We start from the raw sequence: 23,883 nt of genomic DNA on the forward strand, positions 1-23,883 counted from the left end.
TTCAGAGTTACCTGTCTGACCGCCAACAATCCATTGTATGGCAGAATGACATATCTCCCCAACTACCTGTCTCCATAGGGGTTCCCCAAGGATCCATCCTTGGACCCCTACTCTTCTCTGTTTACACCAATAATCTAGCCTCTGCCACCAAACATGGCACACTCACATAATACGCAGATGACTCGACCATCATCTGCTCAGCCCAGTCCCTACCAAAACTGCAAAAAGTCACACAGGAAGCCTTTTTCTCTGTTGAAACATGGTTACCCGATGCCCGATTAATACTCAACCCAAACAAAACTAAACTACTCATCTTCCAACCCACCAAACATACTCAAAACAACTCTCACTTTAACATCACGGCAAAAGACAACACCACTATATACCCAACTGAACACACCAAATTGCTAGGAGTGGAAATAGACAATAAACTAAAATTTGACATTCACATATCCATGACTATAAAAAAAGTCCACAAAAAACTAGGAGCGTTATACAGAAATAAGCAATTTCTCACCAAAGCAGCAAAGATTTCAATAGCAAATTCCCACCTTATCTCCACCCTACTTTATGCCTCTCCAATATATACCAACCTAAGGCAATGTCATATAAACAAGCTAGAGACCTGCTACAACAAAATCGCCAAATTCGCCATAGGGGCATCCTACCGTAGTCACCACTGTCTCTCACTTGCTGAACTGGGCTGGCTTGAACTCCCTCACCTCCTTCAATGGTATCAACTCTCACTCGCCCACAAACTAGTAAACCATCCACTAAATGTCCCATCCCTCCAGAATCTACTCCAACCCTATCGCACCACCAGACCACTAAGATCCAGCAGCAAAAATCACTTGCAGATCACTAAAGCCAATAACTCTGCTGGTGAAGCACTATTCTCTTGCGCCATAGCCAAATTATGGAACTCACTCCCACCCACAATTACCTTCATACCATCATGCACCCACTTCAAAACTTTACTAAAAGCGCAACTAAAAACATGCTGGCTATGCCCTTGCAACTCCCACTCTAATATCATCCACCCCATCCAACCACTACCTTTCTTTCCACTCCACTAACTACCTTGATTATAGCAAGCTCAGATGCTCATAAGCCAGTACTTATTATACAACACAAACTTCTTCTTCTTGTGACATTTGTTAACGTCTGGTATGCACTTCACAGATAAGGATTCTAGTTGTCTACTGATGTACTATGTTCTTCATCTGTAAATATGTTGTAAGTAATTGCTATGTAAATTGTTATTCACTATGTAATCCAATGTATATACTGTCTGTTTATTTTAACTGTGGAGGTTTTCTCCCCGGGCCTCCGCTGAAAATGGACCTACGTCCAGTCAGACACTCCCGGTCAACAAATTTAAATAAATAAATAAATAAAGTATCTATATTTGTTATTTTTGTCTGGTATTGCTGTAATAGTTCCTTAAGAGTATCAGTCTGTTTTTGAGAAATTAATTTGAGGTTTTCTAAGTCATTTTAAAGCCATCCATCTTCAAAGATAGTTCCTGTAAGGTAGATGTCATCATTGCAGTTCTTTTTTCAAAGCAGCATCTGGGTGAGAATTTCTTGAGTTATTCATATTCAGTGACTCAATATATCTCCAAGTTACTTGACAGTAAAATATTTGTATATCTCCACCAAAATTGATATTTATGTAGTTTAGTAGTTTATCTATAGATTTCTGATGTTTTAAACTTGAAAATAATAAAAATGTTCCTATATTATTATACTAGTTTATGGAGCTCTCAAAATTCACTGTTCTCAGTTGGCCATCCAGGCTCCGCCCCCCTGGGTGATCAGGCACCTGTTTTCTAAGGATGTGCTTTGAGTTTTGCAAGAGGCCAGGAAACCCAATATTAGGATATCTTACATTTCCAAGTGGAGAAGATTTTCTATATGGTGCCAAAAAAGAACAGAGGACCCCTTATTGGTGAATATTCCTTTAGTGCTTTTTTACCTGTGTGAGTTGCTTAACAGTAGTCTTTCTTATTCCTCAGTCAAGATCCACTATTCAGCCTTGTCTGCTTCCTTGCTTTTGTCTCCCTCTTAGCTTCCAGGCTAGAAATTAAGCTTTTCCTAAAAGGTGTCCTACATATGAAACCTCCAAGGAAACTAGTTCCTCCTCCTTGGGATCTTAACTATGGGTTAGAGAGGCTTACTCAGTCCCCTTTTGGTCCAGTGGCCTCTACTTCTGTAAAGTTTTGCACTTTTAAAACAGTGCTTCTGGTAGCATTAATCTCTGCTGGAAGAGTCTCTGAAATTCAGGCATTAATGGCTTCACCCCCATTTTTGGTTTTCCACAAGGACAGAGTATCTTTGAGAAGTAATCTTTTCTTTATGCCAAAAGTGGCAAATGAGTTGTTTCTGAATAAGTCTATACAGTTGCCTACTTTCTTCTCCTCAATCTCCTAGTAAGAGGATTTTGCATTCTTTAGATGTACATAGACAACTCAGATTCTACTTCAACAAAACTAAGTCCATTAGGAAGTCTGATCAGTTTTTGTGTATGTTCATCCCAAGGTGCTGGGTTTGCCTGTCTCTAAACAAACTATCTCTTCATGGATTTCTAAGGCCATTGTGTTTTGATATTATTTTCATGAGAAATCCTTATCCTCTTCCATTAAAGTCCATTCCATCAGATCAGTTGCATCTTCAGGGGCTTTCTGCAAAGGCTTAGATGCTCACTCTGTTTTGGTAGCTGTCACTTGCCCATCTGTTTATACCTTTACAAAACATTACAAGTTGGATAAATCTCCAGATCCAGGGCAGGATCTGCCAGGGCAGTCCTCAATGGATTTGTAGAAAATGTTTCTGCTTAGTCACCCTATTTTCCTTCCCCCTCCCTAGGTTCCTTTTCAACTTTTCCACTCTCCCATATATAAAGAATACTGCAACACTGAATAGAAGGACATAGAATAGTTGTGTAAAAGCTTACCATAACCATAGATGTCCTTCTCTTCTGTGTTGCAATATTCTATTCCACCTGCCTTCCCCTACATCTTGCTCTTTATTAGGATGACTCTTTTTTTTATTTCCTTTGGATTGCTTCCTCATGGGCTACCTTATTTTGAAGATTGTTTGTGTGGACATCCCTTTTATGGCTGACTTTTTCTGTGCCTCTGTGTGACATCCCATGTACAGGCAGCAGTGGCATTAAGCTTTTGTATACAGGCAAGACGTCAAGTCATGGAGTGGAATACAGCCCTTATGTAAAATATACTGCAACATAGAAGCGAAGGACATCTATGGTTATGATAAGATTTTATACAATTATTCTCTTTCCACATAGTGAAATAACCCAACATCAAGACAGAAAAACACTAATCTATGGGTGTATGAAGATTACACTCTCAAACTTCAATTGCCCAATGTTTAGCCCACTGAGTTAGAAGCTCCTCCTTAGAAAATCACTGTCGACAGTTTGTGCTGGCAGTAATTTCCACGTTCTTAGAGTTGGTATGACCATGGAATTGGCGCATATACGTTTGGTTAGCAATGGGGTGTTTTCTGGCCTTTTTTTCTAGGAATGCAGTTCATGAGCTCTGATCCTTGGCAGTTTGTACCTCCTCCACTCTTAGTGAAAGCAGAATAAGAGGTGTATATGAAGCCTGGTGCTCAACAGGGGCTCCTGATATACTTAGCAATGATCTATGAAATATGAAGATTGGGAGGAGGTAAGAATGACTGTGTCCAGAACATGGCTTCTCTGCCCTTCTCCTTTTGTAGTATACTTTACAATATGCATGACTGACAGAGACTGACTACTGATATCCTCACTATTTTGAAAGCTGGCATAGTGAGGAAGAAGATGGAAAGCAAATGTTTGTGGTCACAAGCAAGAAAACAATAGAATGAATATTTATAGCAATATTTGTCTTCCTTTGGATTGCCTAACTGCCTCATTGACAATGAAATTACAAGAGTTAAGAAATACAGACTAAGAGAGAGAAAGAGATACATATGCCCCCTCCTACTAATTTCAGTGTCACCCTGAATGCTAAGACACTAAAGAAGGAACTGCCGTGAAGCAAATCATTTCACATTTTACTACTTTCAAGCAATATACAGTGATTATGCATTAACATTTAAGTAGCAAATGCATGTTTTCTACTAGAACAGGGCGTGCTAATGTACACATTGATGTCAACTTCAGGACTGGAATACATTTTAATAAATTTAGTCAATGAAATTATTCCCATACCAATAATGAAAACAATGCAAATTAAACAAAAAGGCACAGATACAAAGGAAAGTAATTGTCTATACTAAGATGTGTATAACTCAAGCTTTAATATTGTCTGAAACCAATTAAAAGGAAAAATCATCTCAAGAAAATATGTATTTAAGTTAAAGCTGAAACAGTGAATATCTCCTCAAAACCTAAGCACAGTAAATGAACCATGTTGAAATATATGTACTTTTGTGAAGGCTGCAGCAGGCTATAGCAGAAATTCTTAAAAGACAGAAAATATCAGAAGATGCATTAAGTCACGGTATAAAAGCAATATGCAATGATGAGAGTACAGTTTGTGAATCATTTTTACACTTTCAGTTTGAGTAATCTTCCTCATAGTGAGTCCGGCACTTGTGACCAAATACTGCCAGGTTATACCCCTAGTACCAATTATTGCTTAATTAGATCAGATTTTGGAAGAACTATGTTAAAGTAAAGGGAGAGTCACAACACTCAGCCGTGTCCTGCAGTTGTACATACAGTTTTGTGGGTGTTGTATAGGAATACGGTCAGCAAGATATGTATGGAAGTAGGGTCAGTTGTATAGTCAGATCATCATTATAATGCACTAGTTTGTGTGATTAACTTTTTTTTTTTTCACAGAAGGTCATTTAAATCCATTTGTATGAAAAACTGCTAGATACAGCAAACAGTTACATTGAGACATTGGAGTAGCATGACAGAATATCACATGAATTAATCCATTTATAGGATTTTTCAGTAAAACGAGGGTTTACTACAGTGTATGTTTATCCTGTCCCCAAACTAGTGACTGAGTTATTGTGCCTAAGAAGAAAAACAACAGTGCAGCCTCTGCTTTGCAGGTAGGGGGTGGCTTTCTTCCACCAGAGAAAACATCTGGCTGATTTTTTCATAGAGGTCACTATTCATCATTGCATGGCATTTATTTTGCATCATTTGCTGACTTAATTATCATAAAGTCAACAGCTCTTAATTTTATTATGGATATTTTCTGGGTGACCATTTCTCTGGATTTTGATAAATTTGTGATGGCGTTCTAATAGCATAGAAATTAAAGTACCATACTCCTGGATTGATAACTGTGCCCCCCAAAATGTTTCTGGTTTGGCACATCAGCTATGCATTGGGGGATATTACATTATTAAAGTGCAGGTCAGTATGTGCTGACTGACCCAGATAATTTAATCTACTTCTGTGGCACTTCTGTGGCACTACTTCTGTGGCACTGCAAGTGTCCTGCACTGAATATTTTTTTAGTTTCTGGCCAAATTACTTCCCAAGAAGTAACAGTTATGAAATCAATGAAGTTTTATAAATATGAAAAACATGTTTTTACATTTATTAACAGTTACTAAAAGTAGCTATGTTGCTTTCATATCCAGTTGGGAGGGTGGCTTAATGGCTAAGGGGTTTGCCTTACAAACGCAAAGTGCAGCGTTTGAGTCTCACAAGGGATAATTGGCTAAGCTTAAAATGTCTCGCAAGGGCCATTAGCTTAGTACTAAATTATGAACTATATATATAGCACAATCTGTTAATTTTGACACAAGTTAATTTCTAAGATCTACACTATAGTTTACACATATTTCTCCAGCCTTCAACTCTCTTCCTCTTCAAGGTACAATAATTGCCTAATCAGTATGTAACTTCAAGCAACACTAAAAGGGATATTTCCCTTTGCCATATAAATGTAGTATAACTGATGTAAAGTATCTAAACATTAATGTACTTTACCATTTGAACAAATGTTCCCTTTCTATATAATCATTCACTTGCCATTCATTAAGTTGGCTTTATCTGGCACACTTTTCTGCCTAGCAGTCCTGCATGATCATGTCTTCAATTAAACATTTAAAATGGTGAAATAGTAATATGAATTAAACAAATTTTGTTTAAATATCTTAAGTATGAAATTGCTCATTTAAGTGCGTATACTTTCCTCTTCATTGTTTGTATTAACGATTAAAAAAATGTCTAATAGTTTTGTATTCAGACTTGAGTGATAATGTTGATTTCATTTTTTTTCAAACTCAAAACATTTAAATCTAATTACATCGTATTTTCAGCTGCAGGAATATTATCTAAGCTAAAGATTATGCTAGTTCATAATAAGGTTACATCTCTGCAATCCCCGTTCCATCATTTTCAGTCTTTAGATCATGAAACGACATGGCAATAAGATAAAACATACCTCATACAGGGTCTATATTAGATTAGCGAACGCTTAAAAAAGCGAACGCTGATTGATCGAACTTATGTAAGTGAATGTTTAAAATATCAAAGCAACAGAAACTCAAATTTTTTCCTAGGGAAAGAATTCGGTTGTCCGTTTCTGTTGCTTTGGTATTTTCAGTGCTGTGGTGGAAAGTTACGGGTCGGATTCAGGTAAGTGTGCAATTGTGTGGATGTGAGTGTTAGGGCGGGTTAGGTGAGTTAGGGTTAGGGTGCGGGTTAGGCATGTGTGCAATTGTGTGGACGTAAGGGTTAGGGAGGGTTAGGTGAGTTAGGGTTAGGGAGCGGGTGAGGTGTGTGTGTGATAGTGACGGACCTTAGGGTTAGGGTTTGGGTTAAGGTAAGTGGATAGTTAGTGGTGTGTGTGTATAGTTTAGTGTAGGGTTAGGTGTCAGATTTTAGGTGTATGTGTGTGGATTGCTGTTTGTTTGGTGTGCTTGTGTTGTGTGTATGTGTTTTGGATCAGCAATTTTTTTCCCTAAGAAAAAAAAAATCACTGTTCTGACAGTTTGAGATTGTAAGCTTTTGCTTACATAAGTTCGATAAATCAGCGTTTGCTTTTTTCAGTGTTCGCTGATCTAATATAGACCCTTCATACACAGCAGGGTGGGAGACATGTCTAAAACTGTGATGAGATGCATATATGTTGTTGAATGTAAATGTCTCCATATTGCGTTAATGAGCATGTAACCATTTTCTACAGTTTTACTAGTACAATAGTTTGTAGTTTGCTTTTTAAATTATTTTGTAGATGAAGCATTAAATGCTACAGCATAACCTTTTCATAGTTTTTATTCAAATGACACACTAAGACCAGATTTTGTTATGAGAAGGTGTCTTCAGAAAGGTGTCAGAAGTGTGACATGTCTGGTTTAAAAAGGATAGGAGTCAAACAGAAGAAATATATCCTGATTGCTTATTCTGTTCTGATACATTATACACTAATGAAGTAATCACATAGTAGTGTTTCCTGCTATTTAAAACAATGCAGTATTTGGATGCCTGAAGTTTGGTGTTGTAATTCATGCATTTTCTTTGCTTATTTCAGAAATTAACTGCCCGGCATTACAGAAACAAAAAGCTGTTGTTTTATCCCCATTGTCATGTGCTCTTGTGGTACAGAAGCCTGGAACTGTGTGCCACCTCAGCTGTCTGTCTGGTTATAGTCTGAATGAAGGATCAGATTTTGTTCAGTGCTTAAAATCTGGAACCTGGAGCATGAATGTTCAGCACATCATCTGCCGAGGTAGGAACCTAAGCACAAAGTTTGACATACATGAATATGACTGTACAAGCACCAATGTCTCCATTTGCATGAATCCCACCTTGTAACACTATAAAATGTCTTAGCATGGAGTAAACAGCTGTACCCCTTTTCTGATCACTCATTCCACTGTGTCTCAACTTTATTCAGCACAGCAAAAATTCATATGTATTCAGCACTTTGTTTCACATATTTATATCGCTTAGCAGTTATAACTGTTTGCCAGCTCTTTATGTTGTTTAGATATACGTCTGTGGTAAACTTCCAAGGGTCTTACTTATGCAGATATATCTGGAAATTTGAGTTCATGTAATGTTTTCTTTCCATTCAAAAACTACAATTAATTGAGCACAGGCTAGGTGTAGACATGCACATTAGATTTCCCTAGCTTGTCACACACTCTTTCTCATGGTCTGTATGATGTGATCTTTCTGATGCCTGCAGGTCTCATGCTCTTGTTTCATTGCAGCTGCTTCTCTGTGAAAGGTCAATGTGCCCTTCAGCATTGCATCCAGCATATCTTCACTAGACAAGTTACAAAAATTCACTTTTATGTGAATTGCAGGACAAATTGCATAGTTCTGCCTGATGTATCCCTTGGAGTTCACTGCAAGAAGTCACGCATAACCTGCCAACAGAGAACTCGATGAGGCAAGTTTGTTGAACAAACACCCACTAAAAATATGTCAATATTAAGCCAAATGCATTTTTATTGGGACCAAGCCATCACTCTCACAGTACCCCTTAGATAAATACATGCACATTGATTTATTTTTCTCCAAACTCATAACTTTTATGTCTAATTACATAGTGTTTTCAGGTGCAGGAATGTTATCTAAAGACCATGCCAATACATACTAAGGCTGTTCTCTGCAGTGCACGTTCCTTCTCTGCAAGGAGAAAGGAAACACCTTTGCTGGTGAGAAAATGGTTCACACAACCATAAAGTCACAGTTCAGACAAATAATATAAAAGCATTCCAAGACTTTTGTGTTTGTGGATATGGTATCATGTGAGATAAAATAGAGTTCATCAAATGGAAAGCTGCCATGCCCTTTGAATGAAAGTTAAGACTGTTTTGCAGAATTAAGTCATATATACCACATTCTTCAGTTTCTAACTCAAACAACAAGCAAGACATAATGTAATCAGGAGCACAAGAAAATGTTCACTTTCTTATATGTTAGGGAAAGTGACACAGATTAACATAAATATGTATAACAGAAGCTTGCTTGTGTTTTCAGACTTCACGTTTCATTGAAAACACTATGGATTTTTTTTTAATGGTACTATGTTATGACTTTATTTAGTCATTTGTTTATTTTTCATTTGATAACCAGGTAAGTACATTGGTCAGAAAACCCTCAGGCCACAGGCAAGGATCAGGTAGTATAACAGTTGTCATTTTGCAATTAAACAAATTACCTTTAGATGCAAAATGGTTACACAAGTTGAAAATATATGGAGAAAGCACCTAGGTCTTACTGGAGGTATTACAGTGCATTACATATTGAGCATTTTATGTCACTTTGTCAGTTTACCTAACTGGATTAGTAATGCAGTCACATTTGTGTCTCTCTCCCAGATGTATTTTTGTTTCTTGAAATTGTCAAGTGAAGAAATTGAATGCAGTTTATCTGGCAGATCATTCTCTGGGGCTAGGGCTATTTGGGGAAGGAATTTTCACAAATTAGTAATGAAAATGGGTGTCTGAGTATGGTTGTAATTCATACCTCTCAACTGTCCATATTTTCATATAATGTCCAGATTTTTGCTTTATATTCTTAGTCTGTTACTCATAAAATTGTGGTTTTCTAGGAAATCACAGAGGATTGAAGTCATTAAATAATGACATACTTTTCAGTTTCAGACTTCATATCCTTCAGAAAAGCATACTAACACAAATTCTGTTAGTCCCACAACTTTCTAAATTTGTAAGAGCAATATTTAAAATCTGTCCCAATTTTTGGGCTATTTTGCTCTATTTTTTTGTCCAGATTTCATGAGCCAGGATAATGAGAGGGTGCAGTTGTACTTGAGGGGTATCTAAGAGAATATGTGTTACCTTTGATTTGAAGGTTATTGCTTTATGGTGGGCAGTACCTGTCATAAAGCAACTTGTATGTGAGTGTATTCAGGGCACAGGTTCCTCTACATGTGATGAGGAGCCAATTTGATTTTTCTAATACTGAGAAGTGATGTTTGGAATTAGGGCTTAGATAAATGAATCTTAGTAGATTTGTTTTTAGAAGGCTGTAATATCTTAGTATTATGTCCTGAATGAAGTGCGATGATTAGCAGTGCATATTCTAATCTAGATGTTCAGACATTAATATCAGTGACATTGCTCAGCTCTCTTTTTTGTAAAGTAGGTCTGATATTTTATAGGTTGTATTTAGTTGTATAAGGGTCTTGTGTGCTTAAGTTTCGATTGACTATGGATAGATATTGGCAAACAGAGGCAGTTAAGGAAAGTCAGGAGGCCCTAGAAAGTATTTGGACAGGTCCTAGGAGCATAACTAAAGATTTTTTGGCATCTAGGCAGAGCTTCCCATCATGCAGTTGGTTCCAAAGCAATATAATAGATGGTCATTTTGCAGAGAGTTGTTGACTAATTTATATTTTTATTGCTTCTACTAATGAGAATGATATCTACATATTGGAAAGATTTAGATTAGGTAGCAGTCATGGTACATCATTAATTAAAAGTGGGAAGATTAGGGGTATAGGACAAACCCTGTGGCGTCCCTGTATGTAGTGTACTGTGATTGATGTGTTGCTACAAATGAAGATAGAAATGCTCTTTTATTTGTTTAATTTATTGCAAGTTAGTATCTTTGGCTTCCAGATTTATTTCTCTATGTTGTATTATGTTTGTCTGCTGTATTATTTCAGGCTAGTAGGTGCATTGCAGTATGGAAGTAATGTAGCCTTATGCAGTGGTCAGTAGTAACTCTGCATCTCAGTTATAATGTATTATTTCTTCTAGAGAGAAAAGAAAAGCAACATGCAGTGGGCCTGGGACAGAGTTAAACATATTTTTTCCAATTTTCATTATCTGAAGCATGATTTGTCTTAGTAATTTTTTAAGCACTATACAATGAGAAATGTCTGCTGATAAAACTAACCAATTCTAAATTGCTAGTTCAGAAAATGTCAGAGCAACAGAGAATGTGACTCAGCATATGCTGAACACATCTTTGACAAGAAGTGTTTTAAAAATCTTTACAGGTCCAGTCATTTTTTTCTTCTTGTTGTGGAAAGTAAAAAATGTTTTAGATAAATACCAGGTAAAGGGCTAATAGTACTGTATGTCTGCTAGGGTTTGTGTGTCTGTCTGCATATGACAAGGGCACCTATTTGTGGGGTATGATTGTGAGTGTGTGTGTGTGTGTGTGTGTGTGTGTGTGTGTGTGTGTGTGTGTGTGTGTGTGTGTGTGTGTGTGTGTGTGTGTGCGTGCGTGCATGCATGTTAGTGTGTATGAGTGTATATATGTGTCTGTGTGTGTATGTGTGTGTGTGTGTGTGTGTGTGTGTGTGTGTGTAGTGTAGTGTGTGTGTGTGTGTTTGTGAGTGCATGAACATCTGTTCATATATGTGTGCATGGCTGTTGTAATCACTGAGTTTTCTAAACTTCTACACAGTTTTCTGATCTGTGTACTTTAAATTCAAGCATGACTGATTAATACAGATGCAATGTCTTCCAAAATGTATAGAAAAGAAAGCCATTTCATTCTGGATTGAAAAAAAGCTATATTTCTTAAGACTTTGTTGCCTGTTTAAGATCTGAACAATTGCCAGTAGGTATGCCAGAAATGGAGAAGTAGGAATGTTGTGTAAGCTTCCTATTCGGACTTCTGTGCCTACACAAACTGAAGTAGTTGTATAGAATTTCAAAGAGCTAGTCCTTCTTCCTGATTTGACAGAGCTAGGTATATATTTTCTCTGCTGATTTCATATTCCACAAGTATAATTCATGGCAGGAGCTAGGTAATGGTATCATTTATTTAAGCTGGAGAGAGCACTATTCTCAAAAATTACCATTTTCAGGCTCAGACTGGATTACATAAAACAGTACAAAACTGTACACAGTGTACAATTACATAGAAGTTAAGATATATGAGCAAACAATGAAACTTCAGCAAGGAGTAGATATGTACATATTCACATAAAGAGAAGAAAGTAATACAGATGGAATAAAAGAAGAGGAAAAAGTTCTTGTTTATGTATAGAAGACAATAATATGCAATTAGTTGAGAATAAGAGGGAATTACATGTACTGGAGGAACGTACGAGCTCATGGCTGAAAAGGGTCATTGGACCACTCCACCTTCCTAGTAACCCAGTACTAAAGTAATTAACTAAGTGTTAAAGCCATATGAATATAGCAAGTGAGTGTGAAGTGATTTAGTAGTGAGCTATACTACTATCCATTGTAAGGTGCAGATTTATGTAACAGTTGCATTCAAAAATTTTTATTAAGTAAGCAGACAATTGCATTCAAATTCTTTTACTAAGCAGTGTTTGAACTGAGGCCTGAATAAAGCACAGTCTGTGAGTTCAATTTAATCCTGGGGAAGTGACTGCCAAACTTCTGGGCATGTGCAGAGAAGCTATGACTAACAGAGTATAGTATGAAAGAACAGGTTTGAAAGGGTGGACTGCCTCAAGATTGGGCTCTGAGAAAATAGTTTAGATATGCAAGAATAAACTTAGAGGAGAAAGAGGTATGGGAGGGGTTTGTTTGAGTATTTAAAAAGGTAAGGAACCAAGTAGAAGATTTGCTTTGGCTTGTGCTGGAAGTCACTCAGCAATGGAAAGAGTGAGGCAGTGATGTTCATTCCTTGGAGAATTTGATATGAATTAACATATTTTATTAAAGAGGATGTGAAGGTGGATATATTTTTACAGAAGTGGAGACGAACAAAGGCAGGACATACCCTAGTTGAACAAGGAGGATATTCTTGCCTATTGAATTGTTACTACTTCCACCTGGCAGGGACAGAAGGTAAATGAAATATTTTGTTGGCCCTGTAACGTTGGTAGTTGATGTCAGATCTCAACTTTTCAATGTATTTTTGGAAATTTAGTGACTGGTCTAGCCATATCTCTAGGTACCAAATGGATGTGTTGGTTTCAACTGGATTGTTGTCTTAGTCAATGTTGCAAAAGAATTGAGAATATTTCGCTAGTCTTTTGTAAGTACCAAACAGCACAAATTTGTTTTTTTGTTCTTTTTTTTGTTGTTGTTTTTTGGTGTTAAGTTACAGCTTACTGGATCTGAGCCAGCTGTTCAGCTCTAAATGCTTCTATTGAAGCTGTGTGACAAATGCTTTGTGAGAAGAAGCAGAGCTATAAATGATCGTATATATACATATAGAACTAGTGGAAGATAGTGCTGAGCAAAGGAAGTTTGTTGATGAAAATTGACAAAAAACGGGGGCAAGAATCAAGACCTGTGTATCTCCTGTGGGAGTTAAAGCTTCTTGTGGTTATAGCCTGCCAGTCATCCAGGCAATGGTGAAACTATCTTAACAACCAGAGATTATTTAAGAGTGTCACAAAAGTTTGGAAAACAAAAGTCTGCAAACGTACCCATTTTGCACTTTGCATAGCTGAATATTGTTATCTTGGATGTCGGGATTCAGTCATCACTGTATCCGACAAGGTGCTGATTATTAAGAGTTGGTACAACATCTTGGTTATATAACATTCTGAAGCACCCTAGAGAGTCGAGTTTTGACTTTTTCTTTTGTAAAGATATATGCAAGCAATATATAAATATAAGTAAAACCTGGAATTTACAATCAATGCACAAATACATAAAACAGACAAAGACATATAATTATTTCTTATCCTTTCCAAAATGCAGCATGTATATATTTCCACATTGTGACATTTAATATGTTATGCAAACAAAAAGAAAATGAATAACTAGACAGAATAAGAAATACCACAACAGAATTACATTTGAAATCTTCCATCAATAGTCTTCATCCCTAAAGCAACTTTGCTTTGGGTTGCCTTTCCTAGAACTTTTCCACAATATTTACAAAATAAGAAAATATGCTATGACCACAAATTGCATACATTGCTTAAAGAATAATAAGTTGTGCCACAAACAAATGTAAAAAGTAACATAGGGAATCCATTGTTTTATAAACTGATATTTTTGTTCAGAAATTATACTGGTGTGCTAATAAAACATTTTGACTGTAGTGATTGCAACTATTAATATGTGGGAGTTCATCAACATAATAAAATTGCTTCAACCACAGAGGACCCTAAACCAGAAAATGTGCTCCTAATTAGTACAAATTTGACTGTCACCTTCCCCAAGTGCTAATTCCCAGTATAGTATGTATTACTGCCCAGTCTTGCAGTGTAAATCAGTGTCGTTGCTGGATACAAACAGACAGATTTCATCACCCAAATACAGAGCCTTTTTATCAAAATACTACAGGCAAAGAAGACAGAGGCTTCTTAGAAACCAAATCTTACTTCCTTCACTGCTTTACTGTAGACTTATGACTACAAAATGCTCATTCATACCTACCATCAAAGTACCAGACATATTAAGCATCAATAGGTATAGACATGTTTTTTCTTGCCTTAGCGAAGAATGGCTAATTGAATGAATACTATAGTGGATTTCACTGTAACTAATCCTTAAGGTGGACATATACTATCAATTCAACAAACCTCTAAAACTGCATACGTTTTTGAAGTGTTTAGAATAAATTTTATCCACAGCATCTCTGAGAACTCACCTTGTGAAGGAATTACTAAAGTCTGAACATAATCATTCTAGTAAATCTATATTAATATATTTTACAGTTTTGAGCATTTTGATAAATGTCTAACATGCACATTGCTCTATCAATCACTAATATTATTTCTGGCTGAGGTGTTTTTAAGACTCCAAGAAATATATTTCACATATTCAGAGGAGGAACTATTTTATGATAAGGTACTACAGAAATGACACACTTTTTGTTAACTGTAATACATTAGAATTCAGTGCTTCGTTTTATAAGCATAATAAAATGTCTCTCTCCCTTTTGGTTCTCACCTCACTCACACCTGTAGATTTATCAGATTTTCTATTAAGGTATGTAGGCTATAATGAGACATATTCTGGTGTTTGAAGAACATTATCATAGGTTCATAGGTGTGTACTAGCTTAATGGCCTTGGGGCCTTTACAAGCCTAGCCCATAGGATTATCATTTTCAGAAAGTGGACACTATAAGGCATATTATCTCAAATTATCTCAAAACCATAAGTCCATGGAGTAGTCAGATTGGTAGATTATCATATAGATTATTAGAATTTATTTCTGAGCAAAGGAAAGGATACATCCCTACAGATGTATTCTTGCATGGCAACATCACAGAGAATTTCAGACATGGTGACTGTGAATTATAATCTGGAGACCAAGTATTACCTAATAATGGCCAGAGCCTAGGGCAATGCTATAGGCAATATGTTCCAACAAACAGTAACTACATCAGTAGTAGCTCTGCAACTCTAATTATAAACATAACAACTTTCATCACCTGCCTGGTCTGTGGTATTCATTTTGTATCCATAAGGTTCAAAACTCATTGCTGACTGAGAATTCATGTCAGTCCAAACAAAGCTAATTTAACAGTAGTAAGTCAGTCAAAACAAATGTATTAGCACACTTTCTGGCATGACTTTATTTCTGTGGAATCAAAGACAATCACATCTCCATGGAAATATATTTGTCATCTGGAACTCAGACTTAATATAATCAGCCCTAAACTTGTTTCACCTTGTGGCAAGACACATAATCTGAATGTGGTGAGCATATTCAGTGAATGTTTACTTTGACTAAGTGGTATTATTTGGACACTTAGCTACCACACTGCTAGTATGGTACAGTATATTGGCTATCTCATTTCCTCTGCAACATTATACGTAATGTTACAGGAAATTCCTCTAGCATGTTTTTCCATGTGTTTGAGGTTGTTATACTTTGCAAATGCTACATATAGCTATATAAAGTGCAATGACACATTTACATAATGTACACACACAACAACATTTAAGGAGACATCCCTGTTATACACATTTATGTAGATGTGATGGATGGGGATGTATGAATGTCCTCACATACCCCAGAATGCTGGGGTTAGCTGCACTTACACATCACAACAGTTGTCCGATGAAACCAGACCTAGGCCGCATCAGTACATAATTCACTCACCCACATACCCCTGTGCCTGAAGACTGTCATCCTGTAGACAGACACAAGTATGCAGGTGGTGTAATGTACAATGGGTGCAATGCATGACTTGGACAGGCCATGTTGTTGCTGGCCACATGTCTGCCTATCAAACTGCAAACAGCCATATATGGCCAGACAGGTAAGTGAACACACAAAGCAGGGATATTACCAGATATCCCACCCCTAGGACACTAGATACAATAACAGTACCAAGCAGTATCACTCTGCAGGCCACACATACTGTCTAACAGAAGGCCACTTTGTGTACTCCACAAGTACTGTACGTGCAGCAACATATACAACAGACATGATCTGTGGCATGTGTGGTCAGTACTGTGAGGTGTACTGTGTAATACTAGATAGTTAGGAGTTCTAATCTCATGTCATACAACTGTGTGTATGTGTGTGTGTGTGTGTGTGTGTGTGTGTGTGTGTGTGTGTGTGTGTGTGTATGTGTGTGTATCAATATATCCCCTCACAGCAATATGAACATGGCAATACATGCAATGGCATGCATTTTATGGCCCTGTGACTGCCTGCTGTACTCTAAAGTCCCTCCTCCACAAGACCTGCTGATGTACTCTACCTTAAGAGCACTAGCTGACAATCTAATAACAGATAAACACCATGGTGCATGCAATACGAATGGCAAGCTATAGTATGTACTACTAGATAGGTAGGGGTTCTAATCGCACATCATCCAACGTGTGTGTGTGTGTGTGTGTGTGTGTGTGTGTGTGTGTAAATATATTCCCATACAGTACTGCAAGATATAGTGGTACTGCTAGATAGATAGGGGTTTTAATCTCACATAATCCAACATGTGTGTCTGTGTTTGAAATATGGACTATCTCTGTGCAATGGTTATGCATTTTATGCTCTGTGACTGGTTACTGGCCCCAACATTGCCCTCCTTTACAAAGACTGCTGATGTCATCCACCTTAAGAGTGCTGGCTGACAATCTAATAACAGATAAACACATCGGCACATGTGATAAGCACTGCTAGCAATAGTGTGCACTACTAGATAGGTCGGAGTTCTAATCTCACATCATCCAAAGTGTGTGTGTGTTTGTGTGTGTGTGTGTGTGTGTGTGTGTGTGTGTGTGTGTGTGTGTGTGTGTGTGTGTGTGTGTGTGTGTGTGTGTGTGTGTGTAAATATACCCCCATGCAGCACTTCAGTCAAGCCTGTATGGGCTATCTCTTTGTAATGGTTATACATTTTATTCCCTGTGACTAGCTGCTGACCCCAACATTGGCCTCCTTTACAAAGACTTTTGATGTCATCCACCTTAAGAGTGCTGGCTGACAACCTAATAACAGATAAACACTCTGGCACATGTGATAAGCACGGCAAGCTGTAGTGTGTAACAGTAGATAGGTAGGGGTTCTTTTCTCACATCATCCAACTTCTATCTATATATATATATATATATATACAAGGTCTGCTGATGCCATCCACCTCAAGAGCACTGGCTGACACTCTGATATCAAATAACCTTTGTGGCACATGCAATACATGCTGCAAGCTATAGTTTGTATTACTAGATAGGTAGGGATTGTAATCTCACAGCATCCAACTTGTGTGTGTATAAACATATCCCCTTTCAGCACTGGAGACTTGACCATCTGACTTATCTCTGTGCCTTAGTTATAGGTTCATAGGTGTGTACTAGGCTAATGGCCCTGGGGCCTTTACAAGCCTAGCCCATAGAAGTTCCCTGACATCAGGGATGCCACCCATCATTAGTTCCCAGTGCCTCTATCAAGTAGAGCCACTGGAGTGATCCCTGGGGTGAACTTTCCATTTCTCATCCACTCATCAATATTTCTCTTGAAGAGGGCTAGTGAGGTGCTCTACTTGACATGTATGGGAAGTCTATTCCAGAGCATGGGCAGTCTCTGGGTTATGAATCTGTCCCTCCAGCATGTTCTGTTGATTGTGGTATTGAGGTTGAGGTCTCTGGAGTATGTGGTGTGGAGGGATTAGGATTTCTTTAGATGTAGCATTTCTAACAGAGCTGGGTCCGACATGGCTTTGTAAGTCAAGCAGAGATTGTGTCTTATCAGATGATATCAGAGAGAGAATAGCTGGAGTTTTTTGTGTCTGTCCATGTAGGACATGTGTTTAAGGCCTAGAATCCTATTTGTAAGGTACTTTTGTGGCCTCACCAGCTGTTGCAGGTGTCTAATGAGGAAAATGCCAAATAGGGCATTATACTCTATGATTGAAGAGTAGAAATAAATGATGACCTCTTTCTTCCTGGATGCAAAACCCTTGGTAATGAGATGTGCCACATAGAAGGACTTTCTGACTGCAGTGGCAATGTGGTGGTCGAAGGAGAGGTTGCTGTCAACCTGTGTCCCCATATCTCTTATAAAGCCTTCAGTGTTCAGTGGGCTCCCATTGATGTGGTAATTAATGGGAACTATGTTTTTCCCAAAGGGGATGATGATGCATTTTTTGGCATTAAACTTAAGGCCGTGGTTTCGACACCAGTCATTGGTTTCAGTGAGGCCTTTCTGTAGGATGTCTGCATCACTTGTGGAGTTAATAATGGCTCCCAGCTTGCAGTCATCTGCGAATTTGGTCAGCCAGAGTCCATCTGTGTTGGCCTGGACTTCTGAGAAGTAGATGCCACACAGGAGAGGACCCAGGACTGATCCCTGTGGGACTCCACTCATGACTGATCTGCATTCTGACTTGCAGTCTGCTACTTTCACAGTGTGTGTTCTAGATGTGATCCAATTTGCAACCCACCTAACAATATAGGGTTTGATGCCTAGTTTGGTGAGTTTATCAATAATTCCTGAGTGAAGAATGGTATCAAAGGCCTTGGCCAGATCGAGGTAGGCTGCATGAACTGCCTTACCTTCATCCACTGCTCTGGTGACTGACTCAAAGAAGTCAACCAGGTTGAGCAGGCATGATCTACCGTTCACAAAACCAAATTGCGTGGGATCTAGAGTTTGGAGATTCCCTATATCCTTGTTAATTAGGTCCATGATGATATGCTCCATAGCCTTACATATCAGACTCATCAGGCTAGTGGGGGAATAATTTCTAGGATCTATAGTCACTCCTCCTTTATGGAGAGAGATGACTGTAGCAGTGTGTCATTTGGTAGGTACAAAGCCTGAGGTGAGGCTGTGAATGAACAGAGCACACAGATGTGGTGCCAGTTCACTTTGTAATTCATGTAGAACACAGCCAGGGATACTGTCAGGTCCCATGGAAGCTGTATTCTTGGCCTTAGACAATGCAGCTTTAACCTGTGGTGCTGTAATGCAGGGTGCCTGGCATTCTTCCAGTATTGAGACTGGTCCTTTGGGGGGGGTAAAGTTGGCACTGAATCTGTCGGCCAGTATGTTGGCAATATCTGTTGGCTCAATATAGGAGGTACCATTGTGCAGTAACTCAGAGCAACTCCAGTTATTGCCAGGGAGATTCTTGATTTAACTAAAGAAGGCTTTGTGGTTGTTTTTAGTGTCTGCCACAATTCTGCCTTCATAGTTGGCTTTGGAGATTATAATGAGGGATCTCAATGTTTTGTTGAGGCTAATAGGGGAATTTTTTCAGTCTTTTGACTTAACCTTTTTCTGCAACAATTTCTTGCTTCTGTTGTAGAGTTTAATAATGGCAGGGGACCACCAGACTGGCTTCCCATTTTTGGAGGAGAACATCTTGGTTCTGTTGGGTATGGCTAGTTCCATGCATTTATGTAAGTGTTCGTACAGTACATTGGTGTAGGATTCAGCAGTCATACATCTATTTTTCATTGGCATAGGTGCCATGAAGTTAGCTACCTCTGTTTTTTGGAGTCCAAAGTCAGCTTTGCAGATGTTTTTCATGGTGGATACCTTTGTGGGGGCTGTGGGTGAGATGTGGATTTCTATGGTGATTAGTTTGTGGTCCAATCTAAACAGCAGAGAGGAGTTGACTACTGGTGTAGAGCAATGGTTGCCCATGTTAGTAATAACCAGGTCAAGGATGTTGCTTCCTCTAGTGGGGGTAAGAATGAGCTGGCCAGGGCATTGGAATTGATAAATTCCAGGAAGCGTTGGGTCAGTGAATTGATACTTGAGTAGTTTTCCCAGTTGATGGAATGGTAGTTGAAGTCTCCTAGTATAAGAGTGTTGGGTTGGACCTTGATAGATTCCAGGGTGCTTAGGAATGTGGATTGAGAGCCTAGAGACATGGTTGGGGACGTATAGCAGGCTATGACCTGGATCACACTCTTACCCAATGTTAGTTGTACCTGAAGTATCTCAAATGCATTATGCTGGGCTACTAGTCTGGAGGTGTGCATATCCTTTATGAATATGGAGACACCACTCCCTTTGGTGGTTCGGTCTATGGTTTGGGGCCGAAAGGTGTGGAATGAGTTATAGCCTGGTAGTGCAGGGGTGCTATCTGCTGCTTTAAACTAGGTCTCCGTTACAGCATAAATGTCGATGTTCTCCATTTTTAGGAGTGCTTCGAGTGAGTGCATCTTGAGATTTAGACTTCTAGCATTGAGCAGCATGACCCTCAGACTGCATGTATATATAGCTGTTATGGTGGTAATTTGATCTTTGGATCTCAACCTAAAAAAGGCACTATAGGGGTGACAAGAGCCTTAGCCAGTACTTGGAAACCCAGGGGTGACAGATGCAGGCCATCTCTGGCAAAGCATCAAGGTCTGTCAGTCATGCCATCCCAAGCAGACAGATACTGGATTCCCTTAGAATGACACCAGAAACCAATTGTTGAAGTCGGTCATTTTTTGTTTGTACTGCGGTATCATTCTTGGTGACAGTAGGATACTGCTCAGGGCTAGTGTCATACCTGAGAACTCCACCATGTCTCTTTTCATATAGTTCAGGAAGGTGTGTCTCAGGTCATTCACACTCACATGGACAATGAAAGAGTCATACTTGTACTTGTTGTGGAGTGACCTGAGTGCATGTGTTATGTGTCAGATTCTGACACCTGATAGACAGCTGACTGTTACCTTCTCCTTATTCAATCTAGTGAGTGGGACATCTATGTGCCTCACTATTGAGTCACCTATGATTAGTGTATTGGGCAAGGTGTTTAGCCTTAGGAGCTTAGATTAAGGGGCACACTGTGGAGGTGAACTATGCATCCCGTGGTTTGTGCTATGTTGTGGTGGTTGAGTGCATTTCTGTCTTGGAAGCCTCTGCTATTTGGGTACATTTCTATTGAGTGCCTCAGCAAAAGTGGGTGTGTGGTTTGTGTTTTTATGTGAGAGCTGTGATAGTGGATGTTCTTGAGGGCTATGTGTTCCATGTGGTGTGGTGCAGATGTTGACCTTCTCCTATTGACCAGCTAGTCCAGTCTTGGGTGGAGAGTGCATAGCTTCCAATTTGGTGATATAAGTGCATCTCTCACAAGTCTGAGTGTTGGGATGTAAGAGGAGAGGGTTGTCTGTGTACATGAGGCAATTGCTACACTGCCTCAGAAAGCCCATGTGCACCAGGCTCATAGGAGAAAGCACAGGGAACTGCCCTTTAATCATGCCAGGAGGGGTGGTCATAACTACTAAGTATTGGAGCAATTTCCTTGAAGAATGACCAGTGCTGATGGCTCTTAGGTGTGCTATAATAATTGCTACAAAAATCTGTTGAAGTGCAAAGTGATTAGGCTATTTGAAGTGCAAGAGAGAAAGAACTAGCAAGCACTAAGGGAAAAACTGAAGAGCAAACTTTCTGGCACCAGTAATAGTTTACCTCAGCTCGGTGCCACTGAGTGGAACTTAAACAAGCACAAACCCATACAAATGCAGACTTTTAAACTAGAAGGTTGAAAGGGATGGAAAAACTGCCCAAACATTCAATAAACTATAAATTCTGGTCCAGAAACCACTCCTCTTGTGGTAGATAGCCTACCTAGTGCTTACCACTCCCACTGATAAGATAGAAGACTTCCCTCCAACACATTTTATGGCGCTGTGGGTAGCCACTGGACCCCACTGAAGGTAGCCACTGGCCCCAAATCACCCTCATCAACATAAGCATAACTGATGTCTGCCACCATCTAGATTTGTAGGTGCAGCATACACAGGTGATACATATCAAGGGTAGCAGACCTTGTCACAGGTTAGACCTATTTATGTGTGACATTGACAGGCTGAGAGCAACTGAATTACAGTACATCATTTTATGTTACAGGAGTGTATACCCTTACTTAGTGTCACTATGTCTTACATGTAATCCACAATCTTTACTACAACATGTGACCATTGTAGGAGGGGTTGACACAGAGCAGAGATGTGATTCAAAACAGGTAGAGTTGAGAGGCATGCCTGTAGGTGTTGGACAGCAGAGTATCACTGACATGTTAATATCATAGATCTAGTACAAGCCTACTGTTTTAATCCCTGTTCCCCATACCTCCATCATCCCATCTGCATCCCATTTTATGGGGAAATCTAGTACATACCTGGTAGAATGAAGTATTCTTTTTTTTTAAGTGTTCCTGGGCAAATGCTTTGCACATATGCTGCTTGTGTGAATAAAACCACAAACATACCTGTCCCCCATTAGCAGTCACTTGCCTTTTGAAGGTAATGCTTATTAACAGGTAATTGCATCTGTACCAGTCTGTGGCTGAAAATTGCTAATTGCATCCTAAACAGCTAAATTGCACTATCATTAGCCAATGACATGGCACCACAGTGCAATATGTGAGACCTTCATGTAGGCATTGGCCCCTTTTTTAGTTGTTGAGATGGACATTACAGAGGTGTGGAGACCACAGCATCACAGAGGGTAAGCTTAAATACTGCCCACTGTAGAGATGTATGAAGTATGTCCACAGTTTTGCCTCATGTGTTTAGTCAGTATCCCATGACAGTGTGCATATCTGGCAGTGCACTGGCCAACTTTGTGGGTAGAGGTCAGTAAGGGGAGAGAAACATGTGAGTGTCACATTTCATACCCATCAGAATATGCATGCTAATTTGGTAGCTGCTATTCTATCAACTTGCTATCTTTGTAGGGGCAAACTGTGAAACATGTCCCTATCTCTGGGCCTTTGCCCCCTCATATATGTATGGTTGTGTCTGGATCACCTGTTATAGGTGATTGGGAGGTATGGTCAGTCTGTAGCAGGTACTATAACATACAGCTGTGTATGCTCCAGGCTGCAGTTACTGCTGCAACCTAGGACACATAGGGGGAGTTTGAACACTTTAGAGGCCAGCAAGGTGTTCTTGTAACTGTGGCAGCAGTGGCAGTCCTGTTGTTACAGCAGAGCCAGGGTGTGGGTACCCTTTGCAGTCCAGTCGAGGCATGTGCTTTGGGTATATCTGTTATGCAACAGTGCCAATAGCAGAGTAGTAGGCGACACATACTTAGGTTATATGAATATGTGCAATGTGTCCCTACCTGCAGGCCTTTGACTTGCAAAAGTGGGTGGCAGACAATTCTGTAGCAGTAACCTATGGGAAATAAAACTGCATGACTCAGTCATTACTTGCTGTCTTCACAATGATGTAATTGAAGTGCAGCACACTGGATTCAAACCCAGGATTGTGTGTGGCAAAAATTTACTGTACACAAGGCACTTAACAGACTGAGTTACTGAGTCAGTGCTGCAGCAGGTGTATTTGCCAGATATATGTGCAGACATACAGGCTGTGACACACATTGTCTGCATCCATCAGGATGTACATGGCTTTCAAAGGCAGTTATTCTGCAGCAGGGTCCCAGCTGAACATATGTACTATGCCATTGATGCCTTAGCAGGTGTGTTTAAAGATGTTGCATATAAAAGGGAACATTTACCTGGTATCCCAGGCCTCACACACTGCCATTATTATTTATGTGGCTGTCTACTGGTGTATTTTTGCATCAGAGTCCCAGGTACACTCCTATTTTTCCCATTAGGTTTA

The 23,883-nt window shown here is 39.1% G+C and overlaps 1 protein-coding gene across 3 annotated transcripts in view; it reads left to right on the forward strand.

Moving 5' to 3' along the window:
* Positions 1 to 23,883, forward strand: part of SVEP1 (sushi, von Willebrand factor type A, EGF and pentraxin domain containing 1) — a 2,252,988-nt gene that overhangs the window by 687,968 nt on the left and 1,541,137 nt on the right. For all 3 annotated transcript variants that reach the window (XM_044061036.1, XM_044061037.1, XM_044061038.1), the window contains exon 7: positions 7,517 to 7,714. In XM_044061036.1, coding sequence (XP_043916971.1) covers positions 7,517 to 7,714 — 198 coding nt within the window. The remainder of the gene's footprint in view (positions 1 to 7,516; positions 7,715 to 23,883) is intronic.

The sequence above is a fragment of the Protopterus annectens genome, chromosome 2.part0 (assembly GCF_019279795.1).
Source record: "Protopterus annectens isolate FY-2018-M chromosome 2.part0, PAN1.0, whole genome shotgun sequence".
In the NCBI taxonomy this organism is placed as follows: domain Eukaryota; kingdom Metazoa; phylum Chordata; order Ceratodontiformes; family Protopteridae; genus Protopterus; species Protopterus annectens.